At 33.7% G+C, this 15,830-nt stretch overlaps 2 protein-coding genes across 3 annotated transcripts; both read left to right on the forward strand.

The window, feature by feature from the left end:
- Positions 1-4,160: 4,160 nt before the first annotated feature.
- On the forward strand, positions 4,161-13,905 carry LOC131027984 (ethylene-responsive transcription factor ERF071). 2 transcript variants are annotated; one of them, XR_009102559.2, is made up of 2 exons: positions 4,161-4,304; positions 13,789-13,905. XR_009102559.2 is itself a non-coding variant. In XM_057958087.2 (2 exons), the coding sequence occupies exon 2, from the start codon at positions 4,547-4,549 to the stop codon at positions 5,390-5,392; it is 846 nt and encodes a 281-aa protein (XP_057814070.2). In that variant the 5' UTR covers positions 4,164-4,304; positions 4,445-4,546; the 3' UTR covers positions 5,393-5,485. The 2 variants fall into 2 exon arrangements, 1 of the variants encoding a protein (XP_057814070.2); XM_057958087.2 differs by lacking the exon at positions 13,789-13,905 and adding an exon at positions 4,445-5,485 and having other exon boundaries at positions 4,164-4,304.
- LOC131027983 (ethylene-responsive transcription factor ERF071) lies at positions 10,954-12,166 on the forward strand. Its single transcript, XM_057958086.2, has one exon. The coding sequence runs from the start codon at positions 11,186-11,188 to the stop codon at positions 12,038-12,040; it is 855 nt and encodes a 284-aa protein (XP_057814069.2). The 5' UTR covers positions 10,954-11,185; the 3' UTR covers positions 12,041-12,166.
- Positions 13,906-15,830: the final 1,925 nt, after the last annotated feature.

Consider the following 15,830-nt stretch of genomic DNA (forward strand, 5'->3'; position numbering starts at 1 on the left):
AGGCAGCTCTAAGTTGTATCCAAATATATCTCTACACAATGTTCCCATTAAATTATGATTTAGAGCCTCACATGACAATATAAGAAACTATTAGAAGTTCCTTATATTTGAAAGTGAGACAAAGTGCTACTTTAGGGGTATTGTAAGAATCCTAAGTGCTCCTATAGGTGTCATAAACACTATTACATGTATTACCAACACTTTCACCTTGCATATTTTTGTCTCTTCTCTACTCAACTTACCAATACATATTGATAGCCAAACGGCCAGAAAATCAAAATTTGTAATTTCATTACACTCAAAAAATCTACAACAAAATCTTGCTGTGCACATGTGAACCATTAACACATTGCATATTTGCTCCTAAGTTTTTTGTACAACATGCATGTACAAACACAACATCCACAACCTCAATTGCATGCATGAAACCTCTAAAGGTGAAAAAAGAATGGTCAATGCTTCAATTGAACCTAAGGAAAATCATAAAACCACATATCTCAAAATGGTGCAACATGGATCTACCAAAATAATGTACATACCTAGAGACATGTTGATTCAACTTTGCGTAACCAACAACATAATATAGACATGTAGATTATTCTATGATATCAACATTGGATCTAAAACACCTAGATCCAAAATGCTACAAATCCATAATATTGCTATTTAGGAACCCAAGAAAAAACCACAATAAAAATATTGAGCATGACTAATCATCTACCACCACTTTTGCATAAAGAAAAATGCAACAAACTTCCTCTAACTATGCTCAAAGCATGTACATAATACTAGCTCCGTCTAGAAAAGTCACATGGATTTATAATTTAAAAATTAATCTTCACATATCTAGAACACCATATATTGTTATTATATGTAAAATCTTAAAAATCATACATATAAATATAAATTCATTTTAGAGCAATATGGATCTAAAACATACAATTCTTCAACCTACATATGCAACCACATGCGATTGATATATCCATACATGCACCAGCCTAAAACTCATAGATCTCATGCGTGAAACCTATGGATCTATCTGTATGGTTGAGTGGAGTCCAAATAACATGCATGCAATCAAAATCTCTATTGTTAGCCTCAATAACTAAAAAGTTGATATGATTAAATCTTAAGGATTCTATGTCATTGAATCTCAATCTCCATCTTATTGCTATTCTATATGTCTAAAACCAAGATCACCTATGAAGATCTTTCATTTAAACAAGAATCAATATCTCAGGGAAGACATTCCTTCCTACAACCCAAACCTAGGCTATGATATCAAATGAAATGCAACTAATTCCATAGAAGAAAACTAAACAAAAAATTCCTATATTAACCCAATGCGAAGAAAAATACAAATAAGTCTAGATATTTAGGGTTACAACAAATGCAAACACACAACACAAGATATACCCTAGGAAAATTCTTTTAGGAAGAACTCAAGCTTTAAAGCATGTCCAATCTATTGTTCAACAACAAAATAATTCTAATACATGTATTGAGTACCAATTCTCTAAATCATCAACCTTTTCTTTTATGGAATCAATCCAACAACATATCCCCCATCTCTAATACATAATCTCTAACCTATGAACAATCCAACTACATCCTACCCATACATCCATAAGTATATTGTAATGTTAAAAATACGAGCAACAAGATACATTTGTAGAGAAAATCAAGTACCGTAACCATCCTACAAATATAAGATGTATCACGAACCTTTATCTCAATCACCAAATATACAACCAAGGCCAATACCTCAAACTGCAAGTGGTTTTTAAAACCATGTGTTGAAAACTATGAATCAAACTAGGTGCCCAATTCATGCACAAAATTGAACATCCAAAAATAAGTGAGAACAAAAAAATAAATAGAAACTTGTTTTTCTAACGTTGGTGTTTCATTTTTGTCTTATCAATTTTTAGCAAACATGCTTACGAGAATTTTATTTAAGAAAAAGGCCTCTTTGATTTTCTCCCAACTCACAATTAACTCTATTTCTTCACGTTTTTTACTAATCTAACACCTTACACATGTCATAGTTTTAGAAACTTCCATGACATTAAGTGTTACTTGCAACTTACCAAATACAAATTATTACAAGTGACACATAGTTCCACTTCAAGTGGAATGCCCTTTTATATAGGCACATAATTAATACAAATAATAAAGTGTACAACACCTAATAATCATAACAAGGTAAACCCCATTGGTAGGGCAGATTAACAGTATTGTGAAACATTGAAGACAATATTCACCAACATTTAGGTGGCCTCTATGCATACTTGATTCTTTGTCCTTTAAAATCAAAGTATGTTATACATGTTCTTATTCTCAAAATGTAACATATTTTACCCTCTAAAATTTTAAGTGCACATCGAATCTCTTTAAATACCATCTATTAACGACACAATGCAAAATGTGTGTTAAGTTGACTTAAAATGGCTAGCAGTAAGGGTTGAGAAATTTAAAGTTTGAATTTGAATGATTCATTTTTTGTTGTTGTGTTAGGGTGCCCTGCAGCCGAACCCACCTTACTTTGGTCTTACTTTTTGTGCCAAGTTGGGGTTCAACTATCAGGGTAGGACTAATCCCTGGGGGAACCACCCTCTGTCTAGGTAAGTTCGAGCAACAAGAATTGACCTCAAGACCTATATGGAAAGAACCCAAAGCCCTTAGCCAACTACACCACCAATGGGGATTAATTTGGATGTTTTAATTTTAGGTCATTCCCATGTGTTGTATGATTAAATTGTACCAATCCTACAACACTCAAGAATGAACCAAGGGGGAAAAAATAGTAATCTTGAGGCATGAGGTGAATATACAAAGCTAAGGGCAAATGGAGATGGGTAAACAATGAGCAAATGACAAACATATAGAGATAGAATTAGTACAAATAGTGATCATGTCATGAGCTACGTTTAGCATAAGAATATACAAATTGATAAAATACGTAACCATTTAAAAACATTCCATCAAATTAATCACAAAACTAAATGGAAAATGATATGTGTATACAAATTTTCATTATAAATACAAAAAGTAGAGATGTAAACGTGATTATCTGAAATCAGTGTGCCATGAGTCTTTTCAAGACTAACAAACCTACTTTAATATTAATAATTATTTTAATATATTTTTTGATGAATAAATGTGTATACTACCATTTATAAAATAGTATTACAAATATTCTAAAAGAGATGGGTGAAAATATTCATACCCTAGAATCTAGATAAAACAACCATCCACAATATAAATATATATAAAAAAGAAAATTCAAAACACTCTTGATAACTTATTTATTTTTAATTAAAGAAAACCAATGACTCCTTTTTTTAAAGCATTGAAGCAAAGGAAGAGTAGATAGAAAGAACTTGCACATTTTGTAGCAAAGGAGTGGCTGAAATCGAGTGACACTTCATCAAAAAGTGTGTAGCATGTGAGGATATGTGTAATTAGTTCAATAACAATTTGAAGGTGAACAATTTGAATGAGCTATTTGAGGAAGCAAGACTTCACAAAACAATGACCTTCTTGGTCAAGATTCGTAACAAAAGAGTTGACATCCAAAGGAATTTATAAATGTGTTAATTTTGTGACGCTTGATTCCTTAGACTGTTTGATCTTGTGAACATCATTAAAATCCATTCACTTGTGCATCTAAGTTGGCCTAGTGGTGGAAAACTTGTATTCTTGAAAAAAAAGATCACAAATTCAAATCCTGCAAAGGGTAAGATATGTAAGATTTATACGCCTCGTTTGTAGCACAGTTAAATGCCTTGTATAGAATATAAACAGACTGGATATCTTAGACAATAAAAAGATCTACCTATTCCAATTTCCATTTCAGTTTACTCTCTCTAGATAAACTTGAATAGTCAAGCAAGATAAATGTAGCAGTAATGATCTGGTTAAAAACACAACCACTATACTAGATTCAATATTAATCAAGGTACCTGGAAAGTGGAATTTGGGAGCATGTATCTGGTATAACAGACACCTATACATGTCCGTCCAAACAAGGCATTAACGTACATTCCAAACGACTTGGCAAGTTGATCCACTGGAAGAACTTTTCCTTTCAAGTAGGTCATCATAGGCATCCGTGAAGCCCCACAACATTCTAATATGACCTTTCAATGCTTCCAAGAATCAAGAAACCAGACAAGAAAATAGGGCCTGCAACTTTTTCCCATTGGACAAAAGCTTGGCGCGCACTCAGGGACATTTTTAGGGATTGTTGCATGCGTCATTCTCATGGTGGGAACATTGACAAAGAAATTTATACACACCAGGTAGGTAGTTGCCTAAACTGCTTTCCATGGTTGTATTTTCGATTCTGGATGTGATTATAATTTATTTTACTCAGCACGCTGCTTCCTGTTTCAATGTACCTGGGATGTATCTTTCCCTCCCTGCAAAACCCAACTTGCAGATCCACGTCACAAGCCTTTAGCCTATCCACTGGGCTCTTGCCTATAAAGTCCTGCCTCCCCTGTTTTTGGGATTTCAAAGTATTCTCACCTGGTGTGCTAAAATGTGTGGAGGAGCTATGATCTCTGAGTTTATACCGGACTCTTCTCGCAGAAGAAGAGCCAATCCTAAGGATTTGTGGGCCAATTCGGACACCATTTCATATTCCAATGATAGGGTTTGTGATGAAATGGGTATACCGAGGAGGGTAAATAAGAAGAGGAAGTGTAGTAAGCAGCATGAGTACAGAGGCATAAGGCAACGCCCATGGGGAAAATGGGCTGCAGAAATTAGAGACCCAATTAAGGGAATGAGGGTTTGGCTTGGCACTTACAACAGTGCCGAAGATGCTGCTAGGGCTTATGATCGAGAGGCTTTTAAGATCAAAGGAACCAAAGCCAAGCTCAATTTCCCTATAACAGAGCAGCTGCCAAATTTAGACAATGGTCTAAATTTAAAGGAGGGTTTAGTTGAAGTTGAAGCTGCCCCAAAGGCTGTGGATGCATCGACACAGGAGTATCTTGAATATTTGGAGGCAGTGTTGGAGCTGAAACCTGAGATCCCATGTGCAACAGCTTCTGGTGAAAGCCCCTGTTCCTCCTCTAATGCTGATAGCAGCCTGACTTCTGTTTCAGACCCTGATTTATTCAATTGCGGAGGAGATGAGGGCAAAAGCTCTGGTTTACTTTGTGAATCAGCCCATGTAATGGATTTTTCTGAGTTTCAAGAGGAAGAGAGTAGTGTGTTTAGTATAGAGGATGATGAATGGGTACTGAATCCATACAGGGCTACAGAGATTTTGGGTATGTATCCATGTTCTCCATTGGGGAACACGGATTTGCAAAACCAAAGTCCTGTGTATAGTTGGGAGAGTGTTGATGACAATAGCCTGTGGGACTGCAGCTTATGAAATTTGACTTTCTGGTAGTGTACTATAATGGAATGTTGTTTGGGTGTCCTTGTAAAATCTTGATATACATAATGAGATAATTTTTCCGTTAAACAGTTTGTTTCATACCTTCTGGGTATCGTGTCCTTCCATAGGTGACCTATCAGTATCATTCTCAGCTGCCTCTGGAAAGATCCATCTCAGAGCATTTTTTCCTGTTTTTTTTTCTTGTTTACTCGAAGAATCAACAGGCAGTTCTAGAAGCAATAAGATACATTTATCTTTTTCCTCAGTCATGGTGCTTTCCACTAAACAATCCTTCAGCCTTCCCCAAACATGCAAGGAATCCTTTAATCAGCCATCCATGGTTTTCTACTCATTTTCTTAAAAGCAAGGTAGCAATAAGGGGTCCATCTTTTGGCTCTGTACCACTCTCATGGGTGGCAATAATTAAAAAAAATTAATGACTCTAATAAAACAGAGCAATAAAATACATTTATATTTTTCCTCAATTGAAATTAATTGACTCAAAATTAAATTAGCAGACTTCAAATATTCTATCATACAAACCATCTTTTTGATTCTCAAATATTACTAATATCTTCTAAGATAAAATTTATTTGTTAGATTTATGATTTGGTAAATATCATCCATTCTTTTCTATAGTGCACATGTAATGGTCCCCTTTGAGACATTCAAGAGGACATAATTTACAAAACACAATCAAATGGTTTCTTGTGAAGGACATAGTTTACAAAACACAAGCAAATGGTTTCTCTTCTCTTCTTATACACCTTTTTCCAATCGTTGTCAATTTAACTATCAAGCTTTTCTTCCTTTGCAACAAATTTCTGCTAATGTCTCTTGCAAGAGATCCTCCGTCTTCAACTTCTATAATTTGTACCTAGTGCCATTGAACTTGCCTTGATCTTTGAATAAGAGACAGAGACCATGGTTTCAATCACCTACTTTTCTACAATATTACTTAATTTAAAGCTTTTATTATAGGTAAAAAGTCACTATACTTCAAAAAAGAAATCCCCTTCTCAACAGAACCAAACTTTGATGCCAAATGTTCTAAAACAAGGTCAATTACTACTAATAAATATTGTTAACGGAATACTTAAATATTAATTGTGTCACCATTTGATTAACAACAAATTAATATGTAGAAGTATAAATTAGCAAATGAAGAAAAGAAAACCATAATAGTTAAACATATGATATCCAATGTATATGATGGTCAACCCTTTCAAAAAAATCTACCACCAAGATATCATAGATCTATAAAGTAATGTTTAAAGCAAGAGTATATAATCAACAAACTTATCCCTTTAATTTGACAACATTTTAGTAGTACTCATCTACTTGTAAAGAACCCATAAAATATCTATCTGATGCATACATTTTTTAGAGAATAATTGAGAGGAAACCTCAAGCATATTCCTAAGACTATGACCACTAAAACTTGTGGCATGGAAAAAACCTAATACCCTTATGTGATAAATTAATGGATCCATAAATATAAAACATAACTCACAAGCATCTTTGACCACTACGCTTTATATGCACACTCCCCTAAAAATGATGCTCCGACATGTGAGAAGTAATTTGTGGGACCCACTTGTAATGGAAAAGATGCTCCACTCTCTCTCTTAGCACCTACAAATGGGAAAATGTTGTTAATGAGATTCAATCAATTTGTAATGCCACCATCATACCCCACCCTCCTCGAATGGAATTACAACTACCATTCCAAGTCATTTGGGAGAATAATAATCTCTCGACTACATGGGCATCCAAGTACCCTTTTCAAAGGAGTTGGAGATACAACATTATACATTAAAATTGAAACTTGGTGTCCCACTATCCTAATAGAAGGAATAAATCCTAAGGCCAAACCTTAGGGGATGTTAGAAAATGTTGGGTTCACAAAAAATGTAAAGAAATAAGAATTCCTTACAAGATTATCTAAGCTTATTAAAAAACACAACCAACTGAGCACACATTAACTTGGATAATAGAGCAATGCCATGTTGAATCTATTCTCCTCTATCCAAAAATTAATTCTCTTAGTTTGATGGATATGCTAGATTGCACAACCATATATTTTCTTGTGGTTTAATCTTCAGCATCGTGGCTTCAATCTCAACCAACATAGGCTTGAATTGTTGTGTGGAACTAATCTATGCTGCACATGAACAATTTGACATAATGTGCCTCAATGGACCAGCTTGTCTTCATCTTATCAGTAGTTAAATACATGTCAAGGTGGTGTTTATGAACACTATTAGGAAGGTTATCAAATCAACACATGATAAAGTTATCCTAAGTTAGCCTCCTTTGTAATATAGATAAATAAAAGTGAGAAACATCAAAGACAAATTCACTAACATCCAAGTGCATTATATATAGATGAGATTCTTTGTCCTTAAAAAATCAAGATGTGTTTATTCTCCAAATCCAAAATAGTTTCCCTCTAAACATTGAATATCTTTAAATACCAAGATTTTTGTCTTCTACCAATTGTATATCCTAGAAAATTACTTAATGATGTAAATGAAAGTACTCAACTTATGACCACATTTTATATAATAGTACAAGCACTAAGGAAGTTGAGGCACTAGCTATTCTCCAAGGAGTTTGTCTTATATAGGGATCATTAAGTGCTATAATCTATCAATATTTAGAGTAAATTGAATCACAAATACATGTCATTGAATGAATATAGATACAAAGTTGCAGATTCATGCTCAAGCATAGAAACAAGAATTGAAATAGGGTAATTGATTCAATAAGTTGAGGGTGTGCTTTGATGAGAGAAATATACATAAGACTCATAGATTTTGATGCAAGACATGAGCAATATGCATGTGGTGAGGACTTTCATGTAGTTTTGAAGCTGCAGATATGCATAAGCAAGTGAAGAAATCAAGATAGGTAGAGTATTTGCTACAAGAAGAATTGCTATTTAGGGGCATGCAAATATACATATTAAAGGGGAAATATAGTATAGGATTAGTCAATCACTTTGGTCTAGAAAAGATTGTGGTGCATCTAAGTAGGGGGTTATTTTGTCCATACATTATGGTAGATGACAAAAAGTGTGTCTGGCAATGTAGAGTTTGTTATTAGTTGAAGGGAGAACCAAAAATATGGGGATATGCCAATGATAGTTGGTCCTTGATAGGCCATGCGAACATCTAAGTTTAAGTTTTTTGGTTGACAAGGACCGAAAGTGGCCAAGACTTGATTTTTGTGGTGGTTGATTAGTTTTCAATTATAGTGCTTCATGATCTATTGGCAAATTAGTGAAGCCTCCCAAATGATTAACTTATTCTTCAAAGAGGTAGTGTAGCTTCATGGGTTTCTCCTTATGACTGTGTCATTGTTGGAAGAAATTATGGAATAAGCAAGGTAGGAAGTTGTAATTCGACCCACTATATCTTCTATAGATGGATGGACAAATATAGGTGGTTAATAGGATCCTTGGAGACCTATTGTGATGCATAGTAAGGGAGAATTTAGGACTCTAGGATTTAGTCTTAGAGCAATCTAAGTTCACACATAACAACTCAATAAGATGAAGTACTATTGAATGTTTGTTTCAAGTTGTTTATGGAAAGTTGAGGGAGTTGTATAGTCACGTGACATGTTGAAAGAATATAGGGGAGTGCATAAGGGAAAGAATTTGTAGAGTACATGCAAAAGGTTCATGTGCAAGCATGAAAGTAGTTGGAGAATAATAATGTGCACTACAAAGAGTACATAGACAAAGAGGGATGAGAAATAGAGCTTTAGGTCAAAGATCAAGTTTTAGCCTTTGCATAATGAAAGGTTTTGACAAGGCATGCATGGGAAATCAAAATGGAAAATAATAGGACCATGAAGATAGAATGACTTGAGTGATTTGACACATCACCAATATTTAATGGGCTAGACCTATATCCTTGCAAAGAGGAGATGAATGGAGAGGATAAGGAAAGTGCAAGCAGTGATGTAGGAGGAATAAATTAGAGGTATGAGAAGGTGCATAAATCAATAGAGCAAGTACTTAACACTATAGTCAAGAGAATGGACCAAAGGAAGTACAAAGAATACTCTAGTAAAGTGGAAGGGTCTTGGGGCTAAGGACTCAATGTGGTCGAGTGCAGTAGAGTTTGCTCGATATTGCAAGATCAATTTGCATGAGTAGGCGCACATGGTTCGCTCTTCCAATCTAAGAATAATGATGCATTGACAATCCAACCATGGAAACAATGATCAAGAGGAGTGTTACAATGGAGAAAAGGTGGCAAGAAGGACAATTAAAGATCTATGGCCAACTATTAGTTGGGTTGTAACATATTCAAATCATCTCATTTAATATAAGAATGAAATAGGTAAATTTAAAATGAGAGTGACTGAAACTAACATCCTGAATATAAATTTGATCAAAAAGAATTTAAATTTTAAATATTATTAAAAAACATTCACAAATACAATCATCAAATCAAATTTGATTGAAAATGGTATGAATGCATGCATGACACATGCCTAGACATGTCCATTGAGAAGGCCCTAATGTACATTTCAAATAAGTTGGCAAGTTGGTCCACTTGAAGGGCTTTACCTACCCGGTCATATCCTTAACCTACCCGATCAAATTTGATCAAAAAGAATTTAAATTTTAAATATTGTTAAAAAACATTCACAAATACAATCATCAAATCAAATTTGATTGAAAATGATATGAATGCATGCATGACACATGCCTAGACATGTCCACTGAGAAGGCTCTAATGTACTTTTCAAATAAGTTGGCAAGTTGGTCCACTTGAAGGGCTTTACCAACCCAGTCATATCCTTAACCCACCTTGTGTTTTCTTGAAGAAAGAATTTAAATCTGGTCATATCCTTAACCCACTTGAAGGGCTTTACCTACCCGGTCATATCCTTAACCTACCCGGTCAAATTTGATCAAAAAGAATTTAAATTTTAAATATTGTTAAAAACATTCACAAATAAAATCATCAAATCAAATTTGATTGAAAATGATATGAATGCATGCATGACACATGCCTAAACATTTCCACCAAGAAGGCCCTAATGTACATTTCAAATAAATTGGCAAGTTGGTCCACTTGAAGGGCTTTACCTACCCGATCATATCCTTAGCCCACTTGAAGGGCTTTACCTACCCGGTCAAATTTGATCAAAAAGAATTTAAATTTTAAAACATTCACAAATAAAATCATCAAATCAAATTTGATTGAAAATGATATGAATGCATGCATGACACATGCCTAAACATTTCCACCGAGAAGGCCCTAATGTACATTTCAAATAAATTGGCAAGTTGGTCCACTTGAAAGACTTTACCTACCCGATCATATCCTTAACCCACTGTGTTTTAATAAAAAATATATATATATATACTCTTAACCCACTCTTACACAACATCATATATTCATTTTGTGATGTGGACATATCTTTTCATTATAATTCTTTCTTTAATATTTTTTTTTTCATTCAACCATTGTTCCATCCGTGATTAGTTGGGAACACACAAATATAAAACATATATATAAACACACACACATATATAGACCGGCTACTTTCATAACCCACTGGTTATAGTTGTATTCTGATACTGGATGTGATTAAAAATTATTAAACTCAGCAGGTTGCTTCTTCTTTCAATGCACCTGGGATTCATCTTTCCCCCTCACAAGGATACAACTTGTAAATCCACGTCACTACTTTCTTGCTTATCGATAAATTTCTGCCTCCCCTGTTCTGGGAATTCAAACCATTTTCACCTGGTGTGCTAAAATGTGTGGAGGTGCTATCATCTCTCAGTTTATACCCCTCTCCTCTTCTCGCAGAAGAAGACCCAATTCTGCGAATTTATGGGTCAATTCGCACACCATTCAATCTTCCAATGGAAGCATTTGTGATGAATTGGAAGCTCCGAAGAGGGTAAATAAGAAGAGGAAGTGTACTAAGCAGCATAAGTACAATTACAGAGGCATAAGGCAACGCCCAGTGGGAAAATGGGCTGCAGAAATTAGAGACCCGATTAAGGGAATGAGGGTTTGGCTTGGCACTTACAACAGTGCTGAAGATGCTGCCAGGGCTTATGATCGAGAGGCTTTTAAGATCAAAGGAGCCAAAGCCAAGCTCAATTTCCCCATAACAGAGCAGCTGCCAAATTTAGACAATGGTCTAAATTCAAAGGAGGGTTTAGTGGAAGTTGATGGAGCCCCAAAGTCTGTGGATCCATTGACACAGGAGTATCTTGAATATTTGGAGGCTGTGCTGGAGCTCAAACCTGAGATCCCACGTACAAGAGCTAATGTTGAAAGCCCCTGTTCTTCCTCTAATGTTGATAGCAGCCTGACTTCTGATTCAGACCCTGGTTTTTTCAATTGGGGTGGAGATGAGGGCAAAAGCTCTGGTTCACTTTGTGAATCAGCCCATGTAATGGATTATAAGGAGTTTCAAGAGGAAGATAATAGTGTGTTCAGTACAGAGGATGATGAATGGGTATTGAATTCAAACAGGGCTGCAGAGCTGTTGGGTGTGTATCCATGTTCTCCAGTGGGGAACGGGGATTTTCACAGCCAAAGTCCTCTGTATAGCTGGGAGAGTGTCGATGATAACAGTTTGTGGGATTGTAGCTTATGACGTTTGACCTTCTAGGTTGCCTATTAAAATAGGATTTTGTGTGGCTGTGATAAGTTCTGGTTCATTGTGAAATCTTGTTTTTGTACATGATGAGATCATTTGTAGTGAACAGCTTGTTTATTTTCATCTGGGTATCTTGTCTTTCCACAGGTGACATCACAAATCTCTTTTTTAAGTCTTTTTACGTAAAGGTGTGTTTCAATATTAATTTTTTTTGTCGATCTAGAGGAATGAAAGAAGGAATATTTATCTATTAGTTTGATTCAAAAATAACACAGTTGAATCTTAATAGCAATATCATATAATCAAGGATTCTAAAGATCCTTCAATTTTCTGGTATTTTCTAAGAATCAAAAGGCAGTTATGAAAATTTGAACTCTCACGATGTTTACAACTAAACAACACACTTTGGATTGGTCTGCTAAAAGCACTGGTAGGTAAAAATTTCAATTTTAGTCCCATCTGATTCATTTGTTTTTATTTTAATGAATATATTTATTCAACATTACATTAATATTAAAAAAATAGTATGATATTAAAAAAAAGGTGGTAGAAGGTACATTCACAAGTTTAGTAGAAGGGTCAAATTTTGAAACGGTGTTATAAAAACATATGGACCTAGTCCAACAAAACATCAACTTCATTTGATTTTCAGTTTATCATTATGATAACAATTTCATAAAAAGTTATAGCTTTTCATTTTTTCATTAATAATTATAAGGGACTCATTTAACATTGGTCAAAAGTACCTCACTTTACTTTATCGTATTGGCCAATTTTATATTTGATTTGTCTTTTAATGTAATTATTAGTGTACGAGTGATATATTTTAGTGCAAAAGTTGGTCTAAATTTGAACCTCACTTGATTTCATCTCTCCTCATGCCTTATTTATCTATTATCTCAAGTCAAATATATGAATTCTAAACTAAATTAATTCAATTCTTGAGACACTCAAATGACCTAATCTTTACAAATTTAAATTTAAATGACCCAATATTTACAAAACTAAATTTTAAAATTGGGCTCACACTAACTCTTTCTAAGTAAATATGCATAGACTTAAATGAAAAAATCATTAACTTGTGTCATAGGGTGTTGTATATGAGGATGAACCCTAATTCACTTTAATCCATCAAGGGAGATCCAATGCACAAGCTCTAATTGCAATTCACATTATCACTCAAGGAATATCATAGGATATAGACATTACATCATTAGCTTAATTTAATATCTTAGTTATCATTGCATTTTTGCTTGCTATTCATATTAGTTATACTAAACCATCGAATCAATAATATGGGTTTAATTAAAAGGAGAATATTCCTTGACTAGCATACTCCAAAACAAGATATGTTGACAACACTCATTTCAGGAAGCAAATTCCAGATATCAAGGCAAGGAAGTTATAGACACGCTTGTAGTTTTTTTCTCCTCGTTGAGGGTTCCTCCAAGGTCATGTGTTTTAGTTGTGTGTCGTTTCTTTACATGTTTGTATTCTTGTTTCATGTTTTGCTTTCATGTATGCAAATTCAATGATGTGTATTATGTATATTGGAGGTGGAAATACAATTTTGTTGAAGGTTCTTGTAGGGTTGTTGAGGTATAATTCATTTTCCATGAATAGTAAGTGGTACCATTATCCTATTTAACGATAAGTGGTATCAAAGCATGTCCATGGTGCTAGTTCTTGTGGGAGTTTTCAATTGTTGGTAGCTAATTTAATTTTATTGTCTTTACCAAATGTAGTGGGAGTGGAGATTCACTTCTTGAGCTCAAAATTCGATCAAGAAAGTGGACAAGGGCAATTAGAATGACCACATAACATGATGTTAGAGGAGTTTGGAAGATATTGCAAGAATTTCTACCGTTGAGTAGAAGATAGACATGCTTGAGTGAATGATGTTATCTTTGATAGGAATAATGCGAATTCCAAAAGAGCATTCTGAAAAAGTGAACTTGAGAAATTGGAAATAGTTAAACATTCTCTTTAAAAATCTTTGACGCAATAAATTGATTATGCTTTGGCTTCTTACAACACCTTGGTTGTTAGAATATGCAAACATATGTGTAACCCATAACCTTGTGCAATGAATAGAATTATATGAACTTTAAATAGAAACAATTTAACATCAAATCACCAAGAAAAAGTTAGTCTCCAAGAGAAAGTGGAATAGTTGGCAATGCTTGCATCATTATCAAATAGGAAGGAAAGACAACTGCAAATATGTAGCCTTATAGTTTCAAAGTCCAATGAGGATGAAGATAAAATAAAAAGCCATAAACATAAGCAATTTCTTATTTGAGATTCCATATCTATAAATGTATGAAAAAAATCCCATGAATGCACAACTCATTATCTATCCTTTATAGAAATAAAAAATAAATTAAATAAATAAACTTAAACAACATGTGTAATATCATAATTAGGATAAGCATATCCAAAGTAATAAATAGTACACTAACATCCACTTAAGTGCGACATAGGCAAATGACAAATAGAACAAAGTTGAAAGGATGGATCCTTGCTACAAGTCCGGGTCATTCTTTGAGAATTAGGGGTGCCAAATTTAGAGCAATGAACATCTAACTTATGATTAGGCAGAGCAACATTGGGCCAATATGCTATGGTAGTTAAGACCTTCAAATGATCCATGTGAACTAATTTCAATATTTATTTTTCTCTAATTCATTTTGGTAGGAAAAAGTTTAGGTTTGCAAATTCGTTCACTTCCCTAGGTAGAAAGATCAAATTTATAGGTACAACTATGAATTATAGAAGCACACAATCAATTGGCAAATTCAAAGATACTTGTTTGATCATCCTAAAATTTTAGTGTTGTAGTGAATTGGTTCCTATCATCTTTCAATTATTTTCATACCTCTAGAATCCAACTAAGTATTATATGTTAATTTTTCAATTTCTAAAATTAATTCAATATTTATTATTTTCACTTCTAGCTCATTATCCTAGTCTATACATGTGTATCAATATAACTTAATCATATGTTCCATATGATTCTTAAGTAACTAGTATATTTTTCCTTCTATTTTTTGTGAACACGACTTTCTAGCATGACTTGGGGTTTATTGCTTCATTCATTTAGGGTTTTCAAATATCTTTTGTTTAATATCCTATTTTTTAAATTTGATTAGGTTTTGAAATTCTGATTGCTTATACTTCATTTTCTATGTTTTCTTCTAGGTTTTTGTACTTCATTGTGTGCTCTTATTTTCTAAGCTATTCAAACAACACAATCCCTTAATAAACAAACTACTATTCTTAGAAAATTAAAGCTCTTGGATGACCCACAACAATAGTTATAAACCCTAAGAATCAAATAAACAAATGAACAAGATGTAAACCCTAAAATAACCTATTGAATACTTGCAAGCAAACAGTTATTGCATTCTATTAAGTTTATTGGACAAAAAAGATAAATTACAGAATCAAAGAAACAAATGAATAGAATGTAAACCCAAATAATAACACCATTAATAATTGTAGGCAAACCCTAAACCTATTAGAGTCGTAAAGGAGCATGTCAAAAATTATTGAGGACTAATATTCATAGACTTTTAATGAATAACAAACCAACTTGACAACATCATTTGCAAATAGCAAAATTGTTGAAAACTCATTTACATAATGAATTCATAGAACTATAAATTTAAAATTTAAACTTAATTGGCATGTCACAATGATGCTCTAACAAAATATTAGGATTCCCATGAATATTAAATGGGTTTACAAACATATAATATGACCATGTTCATAAACACTTCCAAAC

Source organism: Cryptomeria japonica, chromosome 5 (assembly GCF_030272615.1).
Source record: "Cryptomeria japonica chromosome 5, Sugi_1.0, whole genome shotgun sequence".
NCBI classification, from domain to species: Eukaryota; Viridiplantae; Streptophyta; class Pinopsida; order Cupressales; family Cupressaceae; genus Cryptomeria; species Cryptomeria japonica.

What these genes read in the sequence shown, in the direction of transcription:
- LOC131027983 (XM_057958086.2), top strand. Translation starts at nt 11,186, where the DNA reads ATGTGTGGAGGTGCTATCATCTCTCAGTTTATACCCCTCTCCTCTTCT.
- LOC131027984 (XM_057958087.2), top strand. Translation starts at nt 4,547, where the DNA reads ATGTGTGGAGGAGCTATGATCTCTGAGTTTATACCGGACTCTTCTCGC.